Below are 23,199 nucleotides of genomic sequence, written 5' to 3'. Positions count from 1 at the left end.
ATTGCGTTACATTCTACCCCTTTTCTAACTATACCCAAAGACCTGAAAATTGAAATCTATCTTGTCCTTTTATCCTCTTTGATGTAGTTTTACGTTTTCTAATTGTCAAAATGTCAAGTTAAGCAGAAAATAATTTCTTGTTAATTAGTCATATAGTGTTAATTTTAATTGGGCAGCTATTTTACTGCTTACTTTTCCTGAGGGCATGGAACACGATTCTGCTGCATTTATCACATCTGAGTTAAATGGAAATGGTTTGTGCTCAAGCTGATTAGCATTTTAAACAAAAGGCCATTCATTTTATACATTTGTTTGTGTGGGCAGTCCATTTAACAGTCCTACCTGACGATACAACCTGGTGAGAGTTACGTTCCTTATGGAGCCACTGGAGTTTCTCCAGGCGAAAGTTGTGCCTGAGCAACGTGGGGGTGGGAATTAGTGGTGAGCAGAGCGTTACTGTGGCGTGTGATGGGTCTTCGTTCCCTGGCCAGCCTCACAGCCCCACCGTGAATGCAGTTACCCCTTTACTGAGCGGGGGGGATCTTTGGGCTTTGTTTCCCCGAGGAAGGAAGGGTGGCAGGGGAATATCTAACGTGAGACGGATGGGTCTGAATGCTTTCCCATTTTGTGCTAAACTCCAGAATGCTTCGAAAGCCAGCAAAGCAGACACGAGTGCCAACACGAATGCTGAGGAGATCTGTCCTGTGGAGAAGGAGGAGGCACCATCACCCGTCCAAGTGACGCCTCCGCCCCCACCTGTGGAAAAGCTCCCTAAAAAAAAGACTCCCAAAACTGTGAAAACCCCCAAACAACTGAAGCCATCCAAACCCCCCAAACCTCCCAAGCCACCCAAACCCCCTAAGCCTCCCAAAACACCAAAAGTCAAGGGAGAAGGAAAAAAGAAAGGAAAGAAGGCAAAGGAGAGTCCACCGCCAGCCATCCCGAATCTCGACTTGCTGGAGGCACACACAAAGGAGGCTTTGACAAAGATCGAGACGCCAAAGAAGGGGAAGGTGGGTCATATTTTAACCTCTCCCTGTTCTCTTGCCATAATAGGGATAAAATCACTCCTTGGGTCTCGTGAAAAAAATAATTTAAGCAACACAGTGGAAAAGCCTGTCTCCACTGAAGTAAATGAAAGTTTTGTAATTGCTAGCTTATCGCCCTTTTCTTACCCGACTTGGTTTGATCTCACTGTTTGCTTGGTTAATCATTTGACGTGGAGCCTTCGAGAAACCTATTGATTCACGCCAGGTCTGGCAAACTACTGCCAGTGCCCTGCCCAAACTGAGGCGAGATGAGCATTAAAAATGGCGCTTTTTTTTGCCTCTTGAACTATTACATTCTTCTTATAAGTGTTATTAGCGCTCTTGGGTGCATTTCCATAATCAGTTATCGAAGGTGAAGGAACTCATTCTAAAGCATCTTATTTGCATGAGATTTTGCTCTAGAATGAGTGAACGAAGATAAAACAATAGTTTGCTTCCATTTTTGCCCATGTAGGACAAGTTTCATTTTGATGTCCTTTAATTCGACGTGAATTTTGCTGCTGACTTCAGTAGGGGCCGGGATTTCATTGAGGCACTGGCAGAGCAATGTATTGTACACTGTTTGGTATGAAGTATCCATAAGTCTTTTCTAAAGTGCTTCTGAATTTCCCGGCAGTTGGTATGCGGTTTGCGACACCTGCCCACGGAGCGACAGGCAGGGAGATTAGCGTGTTTTTACATTCATTTTGTATGTTGGTGTATCCAGGAGAAATGCAGCCAGTCGTCTGCGTTCTCTGAAGCAGCAATCATGTCATCGAATCTCACATTCGGGTTCGAAAAGAAGGAATCAGAAGAGGAGTTTTCAAAAATATATCATGTTATATTCCAGATAAAAAATACCTTTCTGTAACATGCCGGCCCTCCGTCCTCATTAAGAGTACATGCTGACTTTTTCCCCAGGCCGCAAAGAATGTTTTAAGTGTTCCCAATAAGGAAACTGCTAGTAAGCAGAATGAGGTGGAGAAATTTGAAGTTCGAGAGCAAAATAAAAGCAAAACAGAAGCCAAATGGAAATATAAGGTAATGTCTCCTGTTAAATTCTGCTGCTGGTTCTGCCACATGGTGATAAGTCAAGGGTGGAGAAATGTGCAGAGGGCACGAGGCACTAATTTTCAGTTCTCAGAGAAAAAATTTCAGCAGAAAATAATCAAGTAATCACTGTTAAGGGGGGGGGGGGTAGATTCTTCAAAAGCACGTGCCGAATTGTCCGTCTTCATCTTTGTTGAGTCCAGTGGGAACACTGTTAATAGTGAGATTTTTCGGCGCTGATCACTTTTGTGATTCTTACTTTAATGTAGTTGTACTACTTTGAGTCTGGAGTAGTTCCAGAGAAGTCAATAACTAACGACGGCATAAAAGTAGAGTTAATGAAATCTGAATTATGCCATAGGAGTTAAAAGCTTGCCTTCCTGGAGGGCTAATATAGGGTGAGTAAAATTCATTCATAGAATGATACATTTTTTTCTCCAGGTACCATTTAAAATGAGGTGACACTAGGCTTTCTCACAGAAATAGCGGTCGGAATTTTGCCCGCTTTGTGAACTTCTAATGGCAAAGGTGCAAGCAAATTCCCCAAAACAAAACAGAAGTGCATGCTTTTTCATGTGGGGAAAGTACTAAGAATCATGAATCATTAACATTAGAGACATCTAAATCTTTTGTGTTAAAAAAAGTCACGGTTAGTGTGATTAGATCAATACGTACCAATTAATTCCACAGCCAGTACAGCTTAGGAAAGGATTAAGGTGAAGCTTAAAAAATAATCAAAGGCTTCCTTTTTACTGAATGACTTTGATATTACATTATTAAATTCATAATTCAAGCTCTCTAAAGGTGTGAAAGAAGCAAGTGGAGCCTGGGAATGAAATGCAGTTGTATTTGGGAGGTTACAGGCACCGTGCTGGATTCTGTCCTCAGCCACACAGGCACGATGCCGACGAGCAGCGAGCTGAGCCTGGGCTCTGGTTCACAAAGTGTGTCTTTGTATTTTACATCAGTCCGTGGCGATTTAGAGAGAGCAGTATTTAAATTTGGCATTGTGTTCGTGGCAGGCACTGCTTAAACTGGTGGCGAAGCGCTTCTTGAACAGGGACAAGTCCCTGAGCTAAAACCCACGTAGTCTAAGGAATAGTCCCTATCCCTTACCTCATTTGGGGGAACATACTTTTCACTGTCTGTAGATCAGCGGATTCTCTGAGGTTACCTAGGAATCTGAAATAGCAGCAACTCGTTCAGCCAATTTTATTGTTTTCGTTTGGGTCTTTTGCCTTTCAGAACAGTAAACCTGATTCACTTCTAAAAATGGAGGAGGAACACAAATCGGAAAAGACACCTTTATCGGGAAATAAGGACAACAAATTTACATTCTCTTTCTCTAATAAGAAGTTGCTTGGGTAAGTAAAAAATACGACAGTGCACGTCAATTAAAAAAAGCAGATTAAAAAATCTTGTCGTTATTTATGGGGTTTTATGCAAGAAGGTGAAAATCTGCCTTTCTGATCAATGTAGAAAATGCACTTCAGCAAAAAGTTCTTCGTTCCAGAACTTACTTTTACCTAGAACCCAGCATAGGTGGCCATAACAGCGGTGACCTGTCTTTGAGGCTGGTAGTTTGCTTGAGAACAGTGTCCTCACTATTCAGGCGGTGTCGCGTGTTTTGGCACTTTGGGTTCTTACTAGCGGAGTTACGTTAAGCGGGTTTTGTGCAGGTCCTGCTCAGGGTACATTTTTAAGAAACTGTTAAATGAACTCTGCATCCCAAAATTCCACGCTGCGTCTGCATTATGCATATCGTGGTATACCTCGAGACAGCTTTAAATAACATAGTGTTTATTTGAAGCCAGCCAAGGCTATTCTAGTCGGCCTCATATTTTGAGATATAAATTGTAGGTACAGAAATGTGTTTGTAAAATCACTTGAGTTGCTGTGGCACCTCTGAAAGTGGTTCAAGTGGACTGAGATTTCTATATAAAGGTACTCTTTGTCTTCCTCTCTGTCAATTCGCAAAATGTTTTCCAATCAAAGTATTATTACTGATTTGTAATTCTTTTTTTTTTTTTTTCAGTTCAAAGGGAGTCAAAACCCAGCTGAATACTAGTGTGTTTGGGTCGCTGCAGAATTTTAAAGAAGATAAAGCAAAACCTGTACGAGATGAATATGAATATGTGTCAGATGACGGTGAACTAAAAATTGATGAGTTTCCAATCAGAAGGAAGAAAAACACTACAAAAAGAGAACTGCCCTGTAAGAATATTTCCTATTTTGGCTGTAGGTCCACAACGAGGTCTTACGTGTTGATTGTCCAAAATTAGTCTTTAAAATCTATGCGATTTATAATAAGCAAGCCGCGTCTTCACTGTCAGTCAAATATAAGTGGATTTGATTGCTTTAGAAGTTACAGCTTAGGAGTGCTGTCTTTTGAAGGGAAAAGAACCATGACTTTGTATTTCTTTTTTTTTTTTTAATTCAGTTTTATCGGATAAAAAAGACACTCTGCAGCACACTCCTGTTAAGAAGCCAAAGGTGGAGTCGGTATCATACAAGGTATGGTTATTATTGTACCTGTCACAAGCAGGCACCCATTGTACGTCTCTAACAGCACGTGGGCAGTACTGTCATGACAGCAGCAGAGCCTTCTCCCGGGCTGTTGTCACATCCTCTCCTTCATCCTGCAGTCACAGTCTGCCCAGAACAGGGAGCACTCAGCCACTGCCAGGGCAGGCATAATTTGGTGCTGTGGCTTCAGCTCCTTGTACATGGTCAGGCCTGATGGGAAGGGTGCGTGGGCACCGTGACAGTTGTATGACACAAGAGCAGGAGCAGGCCATAAGAAGGAATGGGAAGGATCAGAGGGAGTTTTCTGTCGTACCTGGCTTGGTGTGACGTTGCTGACAGGCAGAGGGGTCTGTCCCGAGCTGTGCTTCCAACCAGTGTCTGTTCCCCCCTTTCCATGTGCTTTGAACACGGGTCGTTAAATTTCCATGTTCGTGTTTGACAGATGAATCTCGGAGCAATGCTAATACAGCTGAACTCACGTCACTTGGCGTTTCACGTTACTAGAAGCCCTCAATACCTATTACGTAGCAATTAAAGGATTAGTTTGCTATCACTTAGCAGAGTCTCCCTTTGCCCATTACGGACTTACATCTAGAATGCCCTTGGCTCTGCAAGAGACCTCGGCATGTCCCTGACTTGCGGCAGTGTCAATGTGCCTGTCGATAGCTTGCCTCCAGGACGCTGAAAGCACAGCCGTAAGTTTGCTCTGTGGTAGCATTGAAGGTCTGCTGGAAATCGAATTACATTAAATGACGTTAAAATTAAATGTTTTGCCCAACTGTGGTTAATTCAAATTCATATTATAAAATCTGAATCAGTCAGAAAAAGCAAACCAGCTTGTTAACGCAGAACCGTACATGACTGAAATGTTTGACCCGAAGAACTAGGGAATCTTTTTCATCCTGGTTTGGCTCAGGCATATTCAAGAGCGAGTCAGTAGTTGCCATCCGAAGACCAGTGCACAGGAAACAGGGCAAAACGTGCTGGGATGTCACTGTGCAGGAGCTTAAGGAGGGAGGCCAGTTCCTGGAGAGGGCACTAACTGGCAGGCTAAGCATTAGGACAGGGGCTTTAGAGGCCTGAAAGCAGGACAGGGAAGGGGAAAACACTGTTCTGTTATCCCCTAGACCACAGTGCGTAGAGGTGCCAACCCCGGAAGGATACTTAGATGCCGGTAGCTTCCTTCAGTGGTCTCAGATGCTGCTGTTCATACGCGTCTGTTCCATTCCTCTGTCAGATCTTCCTGTCCCCTTGCAGCAGGGATGGCAGGAGCGGGTCTGTCCCTGTGTCTGGCTTGGCTATGTTAATAGTCGTGCAAGGCAGAGACCCGTGCCCCGATGCTTACCTGGGCTGACAGAGTCACGGCCACACAGCCACTTCTTTTGCTACGTGGGTCGTGGTCTCAAGAACAGGAGCAGGGGCTGAGAAAGCAACACAGCACCCAGCAACACTGCTCTTAGGGTGGTTTGATCCCGTACGCAGGATCAGGTCTCAGAGCCGGTTCTCCAGGGTTGTAAGGGGAAAGAAAAATCTACCGTGTCTACAGGCTGCAAGGGAACAGATTTTTACTGTGTACCTTGGTTTGGGTTTTTTTCTTTTTTGGTCTGTTTGGGTTTTTTTTAAGGAAAGCAAATTACAAATGCTAGCCTTTGGAGGAGCAGCAGGCTGCAAAAATCATGGTGTTGTTCTTGTTGACTAACTTAGTGGGTTTCTGTTTTGTTTGAGCCATTTCCTTGTTTTTGCAGAGCGATGACTCGTCAGATGAAGATTTGCTTCACATTGACACAGAGGCAAAGCCAGGGCGCAATTCCAAAGTAAAGAAAGAGAGTGGAAGTTCAGCGGGAATTCTTGATCTTTTGCAGGCAAGCAAGGAAGTTGGGGGTTTAGAGTATAACACCAACAGGTATGCACCAAGGGATGTTTTTTACTCTTACACATAATCAAAAATTGTTCTTTTGTGGTTGTGTGTGTGTGAGTGAGAATGAATTTTGCAGCTCAGTCACTGCTTTTTCTCCCGTAAGCAAATTCTTCCTTTATCCTGTGATCTGGAGGGAGAGGTGGGAAACTGGGTGGGAAAGGTTTTGGTGGTATAATTTAAACCAATAGAGGCATATCACATCTGTAAATGCCGAACATCCATTTTAGCAATAATACTCTAATAGATGAATCATTCAAAAGGAAGAGAGAGCTCAGTGAATGCAGCTTGAGGGCACAAATAATGTTTTTTAATGTAGTAATAATGTAATAAAGTAATGTAAATGACCAGCATTCCTTCCATAAGGTGACACACAGTTCCCTGAATATTGAATGTTTGAAAGAAGAAAATAGGAAACCGTCTACCCTCCCACACACCCCTGGTCATCATCCTTCTCCCCACCAAAGCACATGGCTTGGAAAAAACAAAACTCTTTCGTGGGTACTTCTGTACCTAAAATAGAAGTGTTTGCCTGGGCTTGGTTGAGTTTCGTATGAGGCCACTGTAGGTGGACATTGAAGTTGATGCTGGGTGTTTTGGAATATGGTTAATAAGGTACACCACTAGGTAGACTCGTGGAACCATAGAATCTTCATGGTTGGAAAGGACCTTTGATATCATCGAGTCCAACCATACACACACAAAAAAAACCCCTACAGTCTCTGCCACTAGAGCATGCCCTGAAGTGCCACATCTAGACGTTTCTTAAACACCTCCAGGGATGGTGACTCAGCCCCCTCCCTGGGCAGGCTGTTCCAGTGCCTGACCACTCTGTCAGTAAAGTAATTCTTCCTAATATCTAATCTAAACCTCCCCTGCTGCAGCTTCAGACCGTTTCCTCTTTTGGTAATCCAGGGAACAGAAATGTAAAATTGGAAAATGTGGTTCCCAGACTCAAATGCTGCAGTTCAGGACTGTCTGGGACAAGGGTTTCATTGGGGCCCATCTCAAAACAAAGGTATGGGTTGACTACCTCCGCTCTGTACAGGCCAAGTCTGATCTGAAACAGTGAGAGAGCAATTAGGTAACAGATGTGTGTCCTTTTGAAAAGAGCTAGTGGGACTCTTCACATCTGGAAATGTCTTCCTTAACTCAAACTGTAGGAACAAATCCCTGGGAAGAGGTTTGGGGAACATCAACTGAGTGTCTGGCTTCCATGCACAGAATGGCACTGCAGACAGGAACTGCTGTGTCGTACACCCTGTGCTCCGTAGCAGTCTGCTGGTTCACTGCGGTCGTAACTGACTGATTTGTTCCCTGTCTGTGGAAAACCAGAGGTATTCACCTAGGCACGCTCCATGCCTCCGCAGGGACCACAGCCTTGGTAGTTTTGGAAGCTGCGGGCTGTTTGTAAATTCCTGGCATAAGTTTCTAGCCTCTAAATGTGCCAGTTGTGCAAATAAAGGAATTGTCCTCTGAAAGGTGAGGTGGTGATACGGGAAGTGATGTGAAACGTGCTGTAAGGCTATTCTTGTTTGGCATTTTAATAAGCCAGTTCCATCTCCGCTCTGCCTTCATTTGAAAACCACCTTCACCAAGCAGGTGGGACACGTTGGTTCTCCAGGCTGGCTGCTTGAAGCAGCATTTATTCTACTCCGGATTCCTCCAGCAGGTGTTGCATGGAAGCAAGAGGTGCGTTGCACCGTTTTATGTGTGCAAAGCAGCAAAACCGATCTGCTTTGAGTAGTAAAGCCAGATACCACATTCAGTGGTTGCTGGGATACCCCAACAGCATCCTTTTCCTCCCGGCTTTCTCCAGGCGTGCCCTGGTTACACAAAGCCCCAGAACCTGGGCAAGGAAGTAGAAGTAGCTGTCGGAGTGGTCGGAGCATTGAGAACAGACTGGGCAAAGAGAATGGTGGTGTCGCTTTCACTCGGGCTGTGCCCTTCCTGGGTGTTGGGTGTGCGTGACCCAGGAAAAGGGCAGCTTGCAACTCCGCAACCTGTTAAAGTGGAATGAGAAAGTCCCCTAAGAGAGGAAGATATTATCTAAACTGGGAAAGACTGGAAGTTAAAAGCCATAACTGAGAATTCCAAAAGATATGCCTCGTGGTCAAAGGGGAGCATATGGAATAAGTTACCAAGGGAAACCATAGAAGCAAATTTTATCAGTCAGTTTAAAAAAAAAAAAAGAGTTTTTTTTGCTGTTGAGGGAGAAAATGGAGAAAATGGAATCTTTTAAAGTTACAGTGCAGTGACAGAGCTACAGAGAAGTCTAAAGGAGGCAGCACTGCTGAACCAGAAACGTCTTCTGGTTCAACCTTCCTCAGTTTATTAGGCAATTGTCTCTTTCACAGCTTAGATGGATGCAAGAGATTGAAGCATGTTATACAGTCAGGCTTCATGCAGGGTGCCTCAGTTGTAAAGTGCCAGGCAGCTCGGGGAGAGACAGGCTTGCCTTCGTGCATCAGCATGTAGGGTTTGGGACAGTGACGGGGATCCTCGTCTCTGTGTTGGAGAGAGGTGTGTGTGCGGAGTCTCCTGTAAGAGTTCTCTGTCATTCCTAATGGGGATGAAAAAAGCCAATGATTTTAAAATGAAGTAACATAGTCATGACCTGTCTTTAGAAGGCTTATCTTGACAAGGCTGCTTTGTTCTAGGGAAGAGATCTAATCTCGGTTTAGCCCTGGTTTTCCTCTTTTGCTGCCTTCCCCCTTGCAAGGGGTGGTTAATCAAAACAGCCAACCACCCCCTGGGGTTGCAGGGGGTATGGGGAGAGGAACCACCCCCTGGCGTTGCAGGGCGTATGGGGAGAGGAACCACCTCCTGGGGCTGCAGGGAGTATGGGGAGAGGAACCACGTCCTGGGGCTGCAGAGGGTATGGGGAGAGGAACCACCTCCTGGGGCTGCAGAGGGTATGGGGAGAGGAACCACCTCCTGGGGCTGCAGAGGGTATGGGGAGAGGAACCACCACCTGAGGCTGCAGAGGGTATGGGGAGAGGAACCACCTCCTGGCGTTGCAGGGGGTATGGGGAGAGGTACCGATGTGCCTGCAGCTCCCAGGAAACGCAATATTTTTTGTTGTCTGAGCTCAGGTGAGTCAGTGGTTCTAGATTTTCCCGATCTCTTGAGATTTGTCCCCATCTCTGTGTCTGCTCTTCAAAAAAAATAACTGTATTGGCACTTCTTGTTTATTTGGCTCTTCCTGTGAATTCCTTTTCCATTCTGTGTTACGCTGCATAATGGAACTAGTGTTTGTGTCAAATTTACGCTTACATTTTGGCAGGTAATTAGACACGTCGGCAGGTAGGTAGGTGTACCTAACTCTGGGAATAAAGTTGCCAGTATAATATGACTCCCATGCTTGAAGTTTGGTATAACATAAGAAAATTTGTCAACCATCGTAAGAACTAAAAGAAATCTGCCTTGGCCATATTTACACTAGTAACCGTTCCATCTGTGACATGTTTTGCCACCTGCTTACGATGTGCAGAAATGGAGGGGGATGCAGAGAAAGCAAGTTAAAGAAATGGTCCTCGAAGTTTCTCTTCCTTGCTTGGGAGGTGTCTTTTGCTGTCTGCAATGGGTTAAAACTGCCATTCAGCAATGGGCTAGGACTCAGGCCTTTCATTTTCCCTCCCTTCAGCCTGGGCTCTGTACCCAGTGTGTTTGTAGACTTTGCGGTTTCTGAAATCAAAGTCGCAAGCGCAGTCGCATAACCAAACTCTGCATGAATTACTGCACTGTGTGTGGTAGTTTAGTGGGAATGTGTCATATCAATTTTGGCTCTTGTATAAACAATTAGGCTTTGGCAGTGTGCGTTGCAGCTTGATTGAAAAAAGCTCCCGATAAATGAAATTACTATGTTTCGTTTCATAATTATGCTAGGCTTTTTAAATGGGCCTAACGTGCTTTTTAAAAAAAAAAAAAAAAAAGGAGAAACATGATACGCAAACATACTGTGTCGCAACTTAATGCCAATGTGGTTGTGTCTGACTCTCAGGAACAATTTTCATCTTTCCCTACTTTTAAGGCAGATAAAGGGTAGGCATATGTATGTATTTTTTTATATATATATATATATGTATGTATGTATGTCTGTATGTTCTGGATACTCCAGGTAGCAGTAATGCAGGTAGGCCTGTGGAATCTCCTTTGCTCACACAGCGGTCTGTGGGGATGAGAGCCAGCTCTCAAGTGGGAATCGTGGAGCCCTGTCAGACCGGCACCGGAGCTGCTGGACCCCAGCAGTACCAGAGGAAGCAGGTCAGGGCTTTTTGTGATAATGCCCTTGTCTGAATTGTGTGAAACTGTAAAATATTGGAGTGTCATTTGCAGCTGACCGAACCAAATGCCCTGATGGCTTTACCTAGATGGCTGTAGAGAGCTGCGTCTCCCGTACTTGCGCCAACGATAGCGAGATGGGGACAGATAATGACAGAGATCCCGCAGGAAGGCTGCCGTAAATGTGGAAACACTCTGAAGGAACTGAAATGGAATACGGGAGAAAGCTTGGAGGGGACTGGTAACCTTGAACTGAGCAAAATTATTTGTTGTTGCCAGGTCTGATTCCAAAATGGAAGGAAATACTGGTTTTGTACTTGAAATTATTTGAGTTCTGTAGTTTTATACAACTGTCACTTCTCAAAAATACTGATAAGTCATTACTGTTTGGCTCCACTTCTTTTTTGTGGTTCATTTGCACTTGGCCACAGGTAGGGTGAGGGGAAATGCAGAAATGGCAGGGAAATACTATCACAGAGAGAGGATGGTGATTTATTGCCTTCCCCTTACAGGCACAGCTGTTTTTCAGTCATTCTTATTTGAAGTATTCAAGAAGAACAGTAGATGGAAGGGACCTCGGGAAGTTACCTCCTGCAGCTGCCTAGGTTTGACACAAAGCCCAGCAGCACAGCCAGCTGCAAGGTTTGACCTGGTGTTCAGGGCATGGCCCTGGTGAGGTTTAAGTATATTCAGGGCTGGGGATTCCGCAGCCTCTCTGCGTGAGCTGCTGGGCCACCCTCAGTATTGCCCTGTTCTTCTTCTTTGGGTTGGGATCTCCCCTGCGGCAGCTTGGGACTACTGCCTCTCGTCCGATTGATGTGCACCGCCAAGAAGGGTCTGGCTCTGTCTTCTCTGTAACCCCATGAGATAGTTCTTGTTTCAGGTTAGTTCTTATTTCCATTTAGAAAACGCTCAGTGGTTTCTGTGACTTTCTTTTGCCCCTACCTATTTTTCCCTCAATCTTAAGATGAGACTGGGCGATAGTTAATCAGGGGCGAGGTGAGACATTAGTGAGCTTGCTGTCTCTCCTCTCCGCCTTGCCCTGCGGAGCCTCCAGCTGTCTGCATAGGCAGCAGGGAGAATGGGGAAGAAGCCACCCCTCAATGAGTAATATTCTGCTGAAATTAATAAATTCATTTTCTGGACATGAGGGTATAGGTGAAAGGCTTGGGAATTGCTTATGAAAGGAAGGGGGTGATCTGCACAGGGATGTTGAATGCTGAGAGGGAGATGGCAGTAGTAGAATTGGTTGTGAAAAATGAGGCGCCAGCTCCCTGCGTGATATCCTCTCCTTGCGTCAGGGTGTTGGGATCATTCCTGTGCCCTTAGCCTCAACTAAGGAAGTAAACCCTTAGTCTGTGCTGAATCGTGTGTATTCTTGTCACGATCACGGCTGTTTGCCTATTGCCACCCGCTCTGGAACATGCTGTCAGGGAAAGGATGCTCTTGTCAAGGCTAGGCAGGACACGCAGGCAATGTGAAAGCCCCAAAGCCTAGCCTGAAGGGATCCTTTGTGCTCTCCTCCCTGGCGAAGATACTGCTGGCAACGGCAAGCTGTTCTGGGACACTGAGGCCCCGAGGCTTAAACCCAACACAACAAATAGTCGCAGAGAGCACTGTGCGTGGGGCGCAGAGCCGTCTGTGCCGTACAGACCAGTGTCTTCTTCCCCTGCTTCCCGCTGAGTTGCCCTTCCCTGCTCCTCATCGCACTGTCCCAACCTGGCTGGTCGGCCCTGGGGGAGATTTTATTTGGGACGAGTTTTAACAGCAGATTTTCCCTTCTGTTGTGGTGCTTCTCTCTGTTGATAACGTGAAAACGTGTTGCCGGTTTCAGCTCTGGGGAGCAGCAGGAGAAAGGCAGCTGCTGGTGATGATGAGGCACATGGCTCGTTAGCGTGGCTAAGGAGGCTGCTCGGCACGGGTGCAGGCTGGGCCCGTCAGGCTCTGTACTGGCTTAGCGTGGGCTCCGGATGGGAGCCAGGCTGGGATGACTTCTGAGTCCTCCTCCGCAGCCCAGCTCTGGGGGACATTCGGGAGGCCACCGCTGCTTTGGCCGTGCCTTTCTGGCCATCCGAGTGGTTCTTTTGCCTTGTGGACGGTGCCGGGGCTGCACCGAAGTTTGCTGGCGGGGTGCTGGGTGGTGCAGGGGAACCTGGCAGCTTCCAGTACGGACCTCTTTCAGCTCCTGAGTGGAGCTGAAAATCACCGGGTGCTTGCTAGGCAGCAAACGGTTAGTGCAGTAAACTAATCTCTCTAATCACGTGTCCTTGTCCTTACAAGAGTAAAAGGAAATAAAACCCTGAAAAGGGAGGCTGTGCAAAATGCTGAAGCGGAGCCCACTGCAGAAGTCACGAAGTGCTACCGGCCGGTTTGTTCGTCCACAACGTCATTTCTTAGCGTGAGGAAAGGAGAGCAAGGCTGCGGGATTTGCAGAGCGGCGGCAGGGTCTGCACTGTCACCAAGGGCCGCCGCGCTGGGTGCTGGAAGGGCCCTCGCCAGCCAGATGCTGGGGAGGGAGCTCGGGGGCAGAAGCCGCTTTGCTCCTGCTCCTGCTCTCATTTTACATGTTTCCTAAGCCATAAGTGTAACTCACAGGTAGTTTACTTTCATAAATGTTTGGGTTTTTTTTAAAATCGTTGCTGAAGCTACAGAAAGGGGATATGGCCTTCCAGAGCTTAAAAATTGCTTCCTGATTCTTCTTAAATTTTTGTTGGCTTAGGAAGCTGCAATACCTCTAATGGAAGTACAGGCAAGCACATGCCCTAATGAGAAACACTTTGCCCCGTGTGCAGCTCTGTCTCTGTGAGACATTTCAGCCACACGGTCAGGTTGTGGTTTGCCTCTCAAAACCGCTGGTTTTGATCATATTCCACAATTTATTTGTCGAAGCTTGTGTTGCTTAAGGCAGTTCCTCTCTGATTTGCCCGTTTAGTGGTCAGTGTTTGATGGTCTGTTTGCAGTGTTTTGAGAGTCCAGTGGTTGCAAAAACGGTGGGGGGAAAAAATTGAGAGAAAATACCTTAATTTCTTATAGATGATGTAAAATATGCCTTTGACAGGGAGAAGGCTAAGGCATCTGGCATGATAATGGGGGATTAAAATGTCTCTTCCCTAAATAAGTTTTTCGATGCTCTTCTGTTTGTTGAGTTGCTAGCTGCTAACACCAGTCTTAACTCATTTTCAGGATTATTTATAAATGCAATTAGTGCCCAGAAACTCTCGTTATGTCTTGTACGTTACTCTGTCTGGAGTCCTGTAATGGTTTAAAGTGGATTAAATTAAGATCAAATAAGAGAAAGTGGTGTGGTATTGCTAATTTACTTGGAAAATGCTGCGTGTTAGTGGATTCTGTTGCATAACTAAAAAAAATCATTACCACAGCACATTCTTCTGCATTTCACTATTTGCCCAATCTCCAAAGTTCTGGAAATATTTGATGATGTGTTCTGCCTGTTGCAGAGTTAATGTCTGGTGTTCTCTGGCGAGGTTATCGTTCTTCTACATTCTTCTATATCGTGGGGAGCGTGCTTTCCCACCTCACTAAGGGTACACGCCGGTCAGAATTTACACATCATTTGACCTCGGCTTATTCTGTAGGAATGTATTTCTTTCTGTAGTAGATACACAGTGCCTGTTGAAAACTGGCAATAAAGCGCCAAAAAGCAAGTTTAATGAAATCAAGGATTCCACCCACCCTGTAGTCCACCCATCCGTATCTCTCCAGCAGCTCCCATAATCAACCCATCCCACATCCACATCAGAAAACCCTCCCAATGCACTGCAGAGAACTCTTGAATTGCTTCTGCCCTACCATGCTGCCTTTCCAGCAGATCCTGGAGTGGTGACAGTCCCCGGTGAGAAATGTGACCTGTGACGATGAATGAGCTTCCTTCCAGTTCTTCAAATTCTTCCTCTGCTTGTTTAACAGTATCATAGAATCACAGGATGGTTTGGGTTGGAAGGGACCTTAAAGATCAGCCAGTGCCACCCCCCTGCCCTGGGCAGGGACACCTCCCACCAGCCCAGGTTGCTCCAAGCCCCGTCCAACCTGGCCTTGGACACCTCCAGGGATGGGGCAGCCACAGCTTCTCTGGGCACCCTGGGCCAGGGGCTCACCACCCTCAGAGTGAAAAATTTTTTCCTGAGATCTCATCTAAATCTCCCCTCTTTCAGTTTGAAGCCATCACCCCTTGTCCTATCACTACATGCCATTGTAAAAAGTCCCTCCCCAGCTTTCTTGTAGGCTCCCTTCACATACTGGAAAGCTGCTGTAAGGTCTCCCCGGAGCCTTCTCTTCTCCAGGCTGAACAACCCCAGCTCTCTCAGCCTGTCTCCATAGGAGAGGAGCTCCAGCCCATGTACGTAGCAGAAGCCCACCACGACACCCCCTTCCAGTGCTGCCCCGTAAGCCCTCAGAGTTGGTAGTAGAGACACTGCATTACTGGCAGTGCTGTTCTGGGCTTTGAAAAGTTACCTGACCCCTGTCCTCACCCACCAGTGACAGTGGCCCCCAGGGAGCTGCCCATCACACACCCAGCCCCATGGCGCACAGCTCTGTGACTTCTGGGACAGCAACCCCAAATCCGACGTGCTGTCTGTGATACTGCTGTTGTTAGCCTAAAAATAACTGGTGTCACTTGTGGCATGCTCAGCTGCTCAAAGGGCAGTAATCAGGAAATCTCTTCTAGCGACACTGGGCAGTGAAAGGAGTCAACTGTTTGTGAGGGGGTTTTGTTTTTCTGGAGTTACTAATAGCTCTTGACTTTCTCACCGTTTCCCTGCAGCCAGCCACCTGCCTCACCCAGCACGCAAGAAGCAATCCAGGGCATGCTATCGATGGCAAACCTCCAGTCGTCAGAGTCCTGCCTCCAGACATCGTGGGGTACCAATCAGGCGAAGAATAACTCCCTCTCCACACAAAACTCTAAAAAAACGGGTGGCGGCAGCAACAAAAATGCCGGCAAACGGTTACTAAAGAAAAGCACAAAGAACAGTATTGACATCGAAGATTACGATGAAGATCAGGACCACTTAGATGCCTGTTTTAAAGATTCCGATTACGGTAAGTACAAAGGAAGCAGTGTGAGCGAGTGTGTGCCTGGGTGTGCATGTAGGTATTTGTGCATGTTTGCAAATACCCACCACGTTTCTCATGATTGGCTTGCTCGCTTTCTGTCTCGTTGAAATCTGCTGGGTATTTTGGTAAGGAGGAGTGCAAATAACAAAAGGTCCGGACGACAAAATTAAGCAAACAGCGTGGGATAGGTAGGCCGACTGCAGAGCTGGTGGTGATGTGGCCATCCAAGTAGACTGTATTTGAGGCATGTCACAGTCAGAAGATCTTCAGAGGCGTGGAATCCCACTGCAACTGCAGCAGTCAGCCAAGAAACGGGAAACTGTCCCAGAAACGTGTGTCAGGTACTGGTACTTATGACAGAAATATCCTCGTCTGCACAACAGCAATAAAATATCTAGCTAAGATGAGTGAGAAGTTGAACTTGTACTTGGAAAAGGGATCCAGTGGTATTTTGAGTGTTGGCAGGGAATGCAGGCATCTGAAGCAGAAGTGGGCACAAAGCCAGTTTGCACCAGTTCCATCAGTTCTGCCATTATAATCTGCAGGAGCATTTTTTGAATATAAGTAGTGAGGAAATGAAGAAAAGTAATCATGTGAAGGCTGATAGAGACTGGAAAGCCCAAAGCCCCAAGGAGGGCAAGAAGTTGGTAGAGGTTTATGCTGCATAACACGAAAGTCTGTGTGTGTGCGTTGAAGTCTCCTTGGCAAGCGTGGCCATCAGAACTCATCTGTTACGACTGGCAAAGTGGAGTGTGTGTTGTCATGTTATTAACAGAGATGCCAAGGCAGAACGGAGCTGCCGTGACCTGTCGCAGAAGGCGGCTGCCCAGGCGTTCGGGATGCGCTGCGCGCACTAGGATGCAGTGATAGTGCTGGAAGGAGCTTTGGGAACGGGCAGCTCCGTGAAGCTGCTGGACAGGGCTGTGGGTTACAGACACATGCCATGCGTGAACAAGGCTCCGCTCTACCGAGGGGTGGATTTGTTCATCATGTGTCTGTGCTGCCGGTGAACGGAGAGTCTTTGCTGTGAGCAGGCTTGGTTTCCAGAAGCTCTGTTTGTGCCACATCTGATCAGCAGATTTCTAGTGTCAGTGGTCAAATGCCACAGTAATGCCAAAATCACCACGATGTAACAAATGGCAACTGGCAAGAAAGTCAAACGCATGTGAAAAAAAACCCCAAAAACTACAACAGAAACTTCATCCTAAAGGTTGGGACAGAATTTAGACAGATAAGTTGGTGTTTATCCCAGACGCCTGTGAAAGGGTCCTTTGATAGAATGGTTCATGTTCATCTTTTGGATACACCTAAGTCGAGGAGAGCAGTTTTCACCGTCTGTGTAAACAGCCGTGTGTAATTTCTCTCTGCCTGACTGCGTGGGAGTCATTCGGGCAGGAAGGTGTGGCGTGGAATGGAGCGGTCGGCTGACGTGTCTCCAGTACCAGTCTAGCTTGGGATAAGGAAAGCGCTTCCCATCTCTTCTAGCTTTGCTGCCACTCCACAGACAAGAGGAAGACTAATTTTTCCTGAGAAGTTTCACTGTGTATCCTTAGGGTAGTGTGTGGATGAGAGCAGGAGACAGTCCCCTGAGCGTTGCAGGTGTGTCACCCCTCAGAGGTACCTCTGGGGGACCTCGCTATTCTAACTGTGACGCCCGTAGTCACCGCACCTGTAAGTGGGCCTCTCTGCAGGCTAGAGCTGTTTCCTACACTGAAACTATTGCCTTTGTTTCCTACTGTAGTTTACCCTTCTCTCGAATCAGATGAAGATAATCCAGTATTCAAATCCCGATCAAAGAAAAGGAAAAGTTCAGATGATGCCCCTTACAGTCCAACGGGTAAGTCCATGTGGTCTGTGCTGCCCAGACTCAGGCTAAGTTGTGCAGGTCACTAAAAAACCGCCATTTTTCAACGAGCGGGAAATTGTAAGACCACAACTAGCGATTTCTTTATCGTGTGAAGGATTAATCCTTTCCAGCGCAGTAGGAGGTGATACCATGCACTGGGACTCATGCTGAGCAGTGTTAGCCTTCCTCCATCAAACAGATGGCAGGAAAAAGTCATTCCTGGGTGGGTTGTTGGTTTATTTTTCTTCAGGCTTTTGGTGATGGAACAATCGGTGGCCACCTTAGCAGTGGTATCCCCAGACAGCTGAATAGCCATGGCTTTTAGGTGTTGACTGTGTAAAAAGAAATGAGAGAGAGTGTGGAAATGGTCTCCTCCGGGTTCAGCCAAAGCCGGTGGTCTGGGCGGGTGTTTTTGTTGCAGCTCACCAGAAGCAGTGACAGGCCGGGGGGTCCTTACACCCCTTTGATGTGGACCACTAATAGGGGAGTCTCCACGGCTTGCTGTGTGCGTGACAAGCAGCCCATGTCTCATCAGCTTGTGGCACTGCATGCCCACCCCTAGCTGATGGGGTGGCGAGCACTGTCCATTCGGAAATGATGCTGGAGTCGCTCATATCTGTAACGGAGGCAGAAACCTCCTGGGGCTTTGGCTTCAGGTGGCTGTAGCTGCCAGTGAAGTCGCTCAGCTGCGTTACAGCTTTATTGGCAGCATCTCCCTGAGCTAATGTAACTGGAGGACTCATCCTGGGGAAGGACGGGCAGAGGCTGCGGCATCCCTGGCCCTCCCTGCTCAGTGTGTGGTCCCTGCTCCCTGGGCCTCGCTGCCCAGTATGTGGTTGTGGTGCTCACATGGGCACGTTCTCCACGTCTCACCTTCATCTGCTTTCCTTGTAGCACGAGTTGGCCCCTCGGTGCCTCGACAAGACAGACCGGTGCGAGAGGGCACGAGAGTCGCCTCCATTGAAACTGGACTCGCCGCTGCTGCCGCAAAGTTGTCACAGCAGGTGAGGCTACTTGAGAAGTACTGTCAGGAAACCAAAGCCCTCTCCCCCAGCAGCAGTCATGCCCAAGTAACAGTGCAGTGCCAGTCCTCCTCAGTCTTTATTCATGCCAGTGACACCAGGCTCAGCAGTCTCGGGGGAAATAAATGGGACAACGCTGCAGCGCAGAGCAGGCAGTGTATCAGAAGTGGAGAGAAGTGCGAGCGAGCGAGCGTAGCTGCCGGGCTAAGACAGAAGGAGGCCGCCCGAAAGGAGTGTGCGTGAACCCCGTATTGGTGTGTATTTGAAAGTCTGACTGGTGTGATTGCCTTGTCTGTGGAAATCGGCTGCTGGGAAGCACAGGGATTTACTTCCAAAGATTTGGTGAACTGTGGGTGACTATGGGTCAGTTCAGCAAAGATATTGAGACACTTTGGGTGTTGGTAAGCGTCTGGTCTCTGGGGAGGTCAGATAGATGCTAAGTGCATAATGCACATAGGCCACAAACGTGACCCTGTGAGGCGCAAAGGTGACAAGGTCTGCTGGAGCAAGGTTGGCGAGACACCTCGGCAAGTTGCTGGAGACGCAGATTTTGGTGGCACTGGGCTTCTGTGGTGCGGACGGTTGAGTAGAAGAGCTCTAAGATGGTAGCAGGGTTCCATCAAGAAGCGGACTGAAGGTAGGCAAGGGCAACAGGGTGGTGGCAGACCACTGTTCTCCTGGTATGTAAGTGCAGTTACAGGTCAAGAGGTACTGTGTGTGTCTTAGCAGGAGGCAGAGCCTGTGAATCAGTGGGATGTTTAATATCCTCCATGCTATTGTGACAGTGTATGAAGATACCTGAAGATAGGCGGTGCCAGTTTTTGTGCAACATCAAAAGGTTTATTCATGCAAAACCACGCTGGTCTCCCAAGGCAGGGTCAGTTTGGTCCTGGCTGGCTCCCACTTGCCGCAGTGTTCGCAGAGTTAACACACAAGGAGGCTCTGCACAAAGCGCAGACATAGATGCAAGAAAGGCAAATGTGTGTGCGCAGCAGAGCGAGCTGTGAGCGAGATGGTATCGGAACAGACCCTGAGCAGTTTGTACATGGCAAACTTCGTAGGTTTTCGTTGTATCAGGACCCTAAACAACGCCGCTGGCCCTTGCCGTAGCTAAAGGTCTTCTGGGGATTAATCTGAGCTTCATGTTTGTCATTTTAAAGGAGGAACAAAAAGGCAAGAAGAAAAAAAATACCAAAAAGAAGCTGTCAACCAACAACGCGAACAAACCGGCTCAGGAAGGCAGCTCGCCAGAGCCGAAGCTGGAGTCACATGCCAGCAGCCTCACAGATCACGAGTACACCGCAGGGGCCAGCACCTTTGGGGTCGCCCAGCCTAACAGGGGATCGCAGCCGATGGCACCCGGTGTTTTCCTCACACAGAGGAGACCCTCATCATCCTCGCAGAACAATGCCTCCGCCAAAGGTACCAGGAAACGTCTGGGGTTATGGTGTAGGAATGGGGAAGGGTGAATTGGTCGTGTAATCCATGGCTTTTGCAGGGCCTTCACATGTTGTGTCTGTCACGGGTACGTGGAGGTGCTTGGGCAGGTCAGATCTGGTCAGAGATAGGGCCTGTCCTGGCACTGTGGGCCCAAATATGCGTTTTGCTGCTGGGCTGTTTGTTGCAGGGTGTGAGGCATCCCGTGCTAGGAAGTACTCCTGAGCGTGCCCCGAGGCTCCTGAGGAACACCTGCAGTGGTCACGTCTCAGTCCAGCCTGGCTGGTGAAGCCTTGTCCAGGGGAAGATGCGCCCATGAAGGCTGTTCTGCCCAGGGCTAGGTCAGGCGCTGCTGTGGTTGGGTGGTGTTTGTACACCGATACCTGTGCTGACACGGGCATGAGGACATCCTACCCAGCGGGTGTAGAGCAGCAAATCTGCAAACCTGTCTTGAGAGTTGCCACAAGGGAGCAGAGGAATGTCAAAACTTGGGAGTAACGCAGCTATGCAGCCAAAGCCAAGTGAGAGGAAGAGGTCTCTTGTTGTCTGCCGTAGGGAAAGCTGAGGCTGTCCTGCAGTTCTGGGCTAGGACCTCCTGTTCGCTGCTTGAACCTTGCGTGACAGAGGCAGGATGTGGGACCGTGTAGCATGAAGATAAAGTGTGCGATCCACTGGGAGAGGCCCTGATGTAAAAAGTGAGGCAACGTGGCAGAGCTTTCCTGCATTCCCCTATGTTTGAGCGGAGTAAATTAGAGGTAGTGCACGGTGTCCTGCCAAGCAGTAAAACATCAGAGCAGCTTGAATGGGCCATACAGGAGGACATGCATAGCCCGTGGTAGGTGCCGGGGTCCTTCCAGGAGCTGGTAACACCTGTGGCTGGCTGCAGAACCGGAGAGCAATGAACGAATTTGCCTGGAATTGTGTCTTTGTGGTGAAATGGTGGCATTAGTGAAACAGGTCCAAGCCAGTGGAAGACGTGATGGGAAGAGGACTGCTGAATGGAGCTGAACCCCAGTCTGGCCAGTGGGCTGGGCTGCTCAGCCAGGGCATCGTGAAGGGAGCCTGACCAGGCATGTGGATCACACCTTGCCCGGTATATAGTTCAGTCCTCAAAGGAGGGAAGGAGCCATGTGCCAAGAAAGCAAGTGACCTCATAGGCAGCAGAGGACTTTCAGGGCCACCTGTGCAGGGTCTTGGGACAGCTGAGGGCACCAAGGGGACTTCAGGGCATCTCTCTGCTTGGAACACAGGAGAGTCCTGAGCTTGGGGACCACCAGCTGGGTCATTACCGGGAATGAAGGGTCTGTGGAAGGAGATGGTAAGATGAAGCAGAATTAGGGAGCTCTAGGACTTCCTCAGGGACGGTCTCTCAGTCTTACAGAGCGAGGCAAAAGGATGAGAAATGAGGAAACTTCCCATGGAAAGTGTCACCCACACTGTCATGGTCTTTAAGGCTGGGGCACTTAATGCAGATGGGAGGAGTGGAGAGGAGCTGAGTCTCTGCAGGTATCGCACAAGAGTGCACCAACGGCAGCATGATGGGAAGAGAAAAGGCTGTGTGGGTTTGTGTTGTGCCCGGCAGTCCAGGTGCCTTGGTGACCAGGGGAGTTTCTGGCCGTAAGGTGGCAGCTGGTGAGCGGTGGGGACAGTGAGCGGCTGCGGTAGCCACACCGGTCCCAGGACGCATACACAGGGAGCACAGACCTCACTGAACCGCACGGCTCACGAGCAAGGCCCTCGACTCGTGGTGGTGGTGTCCTCTCATCGGGACAGGGAAGGGTGTCCACTTTGGGTGCGTTGTAGTGCCTTGGTGCTAGCCTGAAGAAGCGTATGTGTGTGTGTGCGCGGCACTTGTGTGTGTGTGCCTGTGTGTCAGTCTTTTCGGTGTCCTTGCAAGGCTGGATGCAGGTGGTCTCTAGAGCCGGGGGAGGAGAGGGCAAGAAGAAATGTGGAGCTGCAGTGGTAGGTGGGTTGGTCAGTGTGGAGGTCACAGTGACCTCCACAGTCTCAGTGTGGAGGTCAAGGGACTAGGCATCCTCAGGCAGTGCTTGGCCCAGGACTCATGGTAGCGTGCGAGCTCAGCATCCCTGTGCCGCGGGTTGCCCTTCAAGGATGGCAGAGAGGTGCCCAGAGGTCCCTGGGGAGCGTGCGGGTGCACGGTGACAGCCTGCCGGGTGCGAGGAGCTGTGGGGTGCCTCTGCAGAGAGGGAGACGGTGCTGGCCTGGCTGGGTTCCAGCCGTCAGCCCGGACGCAGGGCAGCAGGGCTGGCACTGTGGAGGCAGGAGGAGCCCCAGCGGAGAGGGGATGAGATGAGCCTCCACCCCGAGCCGGCTGCGCTCAGAGGGACGTGTCCCTGGGTGCGGGTAGGGGACGTGGCCCGGCCGCGGTGGTGCCGAGCTCCCCGCCGAGCCCTGCCTGGTGGCTGGAGGGGAGCCCCCACGCCGGAGCGGTGCTGGGCAGGGGCAGGGCTGGCCGCGGGCAGCCTGGAGGGGTCCGGAGGGAGGAGGCGGCGGCCGGCGGGGTCGTTCCCGGGGGGGCTGTGGGGCCGGAGCGGGCCCTCACGCCGCTGCCCCGCTCTTCTTCCAGGAAAGCGCACGAAGAAGGGGATGGCCACGGCCAAGCAGCGGCTCGGCAAGATCCTGAAGATCCACAGGAACGGGAAGCTGCTGCTCTAGCGGCCGGGCCGGCGGGAGCCCGGCGGCGGGAGCCCGAGGACGCTGCCGCTGGACTCTTGGCCACCACCACCACAATAATCCCGTTAACTTTCAGCGGTCGGAGTGTACAGAATCCTGCTATAAATATTTTTTAATATAGATGTCCTTTCTCAGAGTGCTGAGAGTGACTAGCCGCAAAAAGTTAATACTAATCCCGGCCGCGGAGGAGCGTGCCGGTCCCCCCCACCCCGGCCCCGGCCCGGCCCGGCCCGGCCCTCGGGTGGAGCCACCGGCGCAGCAGCAGCAACAGCAGCAGCGAGGCGGGCGGCAGCCGCGCCGGGCCGCGCCTCTTCCCGCCCG

At 49.0% G+C, this 23,199-nt stretch overlaps 1 protein-coding gene across 4 annotated transcripts in view; it reads left to right on the top strand.

The window, feature by feature from the left end:
- The window catches only part of PHF2 (PHD finger protein 2), a 90,811-nt gene extending 67,813 nt beyond the window's left edge, over nucleotides 1-22,998 (top strand). The window contains exons 12-22 of one of the 4 annotated variants that reach the window (XM_074602596.1): nucleotides 642-1,013; nucleotides 1,950-2,069; nucleotides 3,324-3,442; nucleotides 4,114-4,292; nucleotides 4,519-4,592; nucleotides 6,350-6,507; nucleotides 15,587-15,864; nucleotides 17,621-17,716; nucleotides 18,620-18,729; nucleotides 19,908-20,169; nucleotides 22,772-22,998. In XM_074602596.1, coding sequence (XP_074458697.1) covers nucleotides 642-1,013; nucleotides 1,950-2,069; nucleotides 3,324-3,442; nucleotides 4,114-4,292; nucleotides 4,519-4,592; nucleotides 6,350-6,507; nucleotides 15,587-15,864; nucleotides 17,621-17,716; nucleotides 18,620-18,729; nucleotides 19,908-20,169; nucleotides 22,772-22,860 — 1,857 coding nt within the window. In that variant the 3' untranslated portion in view covers nucleotides 22,861-22,998. The remainder of the gene's footprint in view (nucleotides 1-641; nucleotides 1,014-1,949; nucleotides 2,070-3,323; nucleotides 3,443-4,113; nucleotides 4,293-4,518; nucleotides 4,593-6,349; nucleotides 6,508-15,586; nucleotides 15,865-17,620; nucleotides 17,717-18,619; nucleotides 18,730-19,907; nucleotides 20,170-22,771) is intronic. The other 3 variants (XM_074602597.1, XM_074602598.1, XM_074602599.1) reach the window with 3 other exon arrangements.
- Nucleotides 22,999-23,199: the final 201 nt, after the last annotated feature.

Source organism: Larus michahellis, chromosome 10 (assembly GCF_964199755.1).
Source record: "Larus michahellis chromosome 10, bLarMic1.1, whole genome shotgun sequence".
Taxonomy (NCBI): Eukaryota; Metazoa; Chordata; class Aves; order Charadriiformes; family Laridae; genus Larus; species Larus michahellis.
Note: the sequence above shows the minus strand (reverse complement) of the source record. Positions and strands in the feature narration are given on the sequence as shown.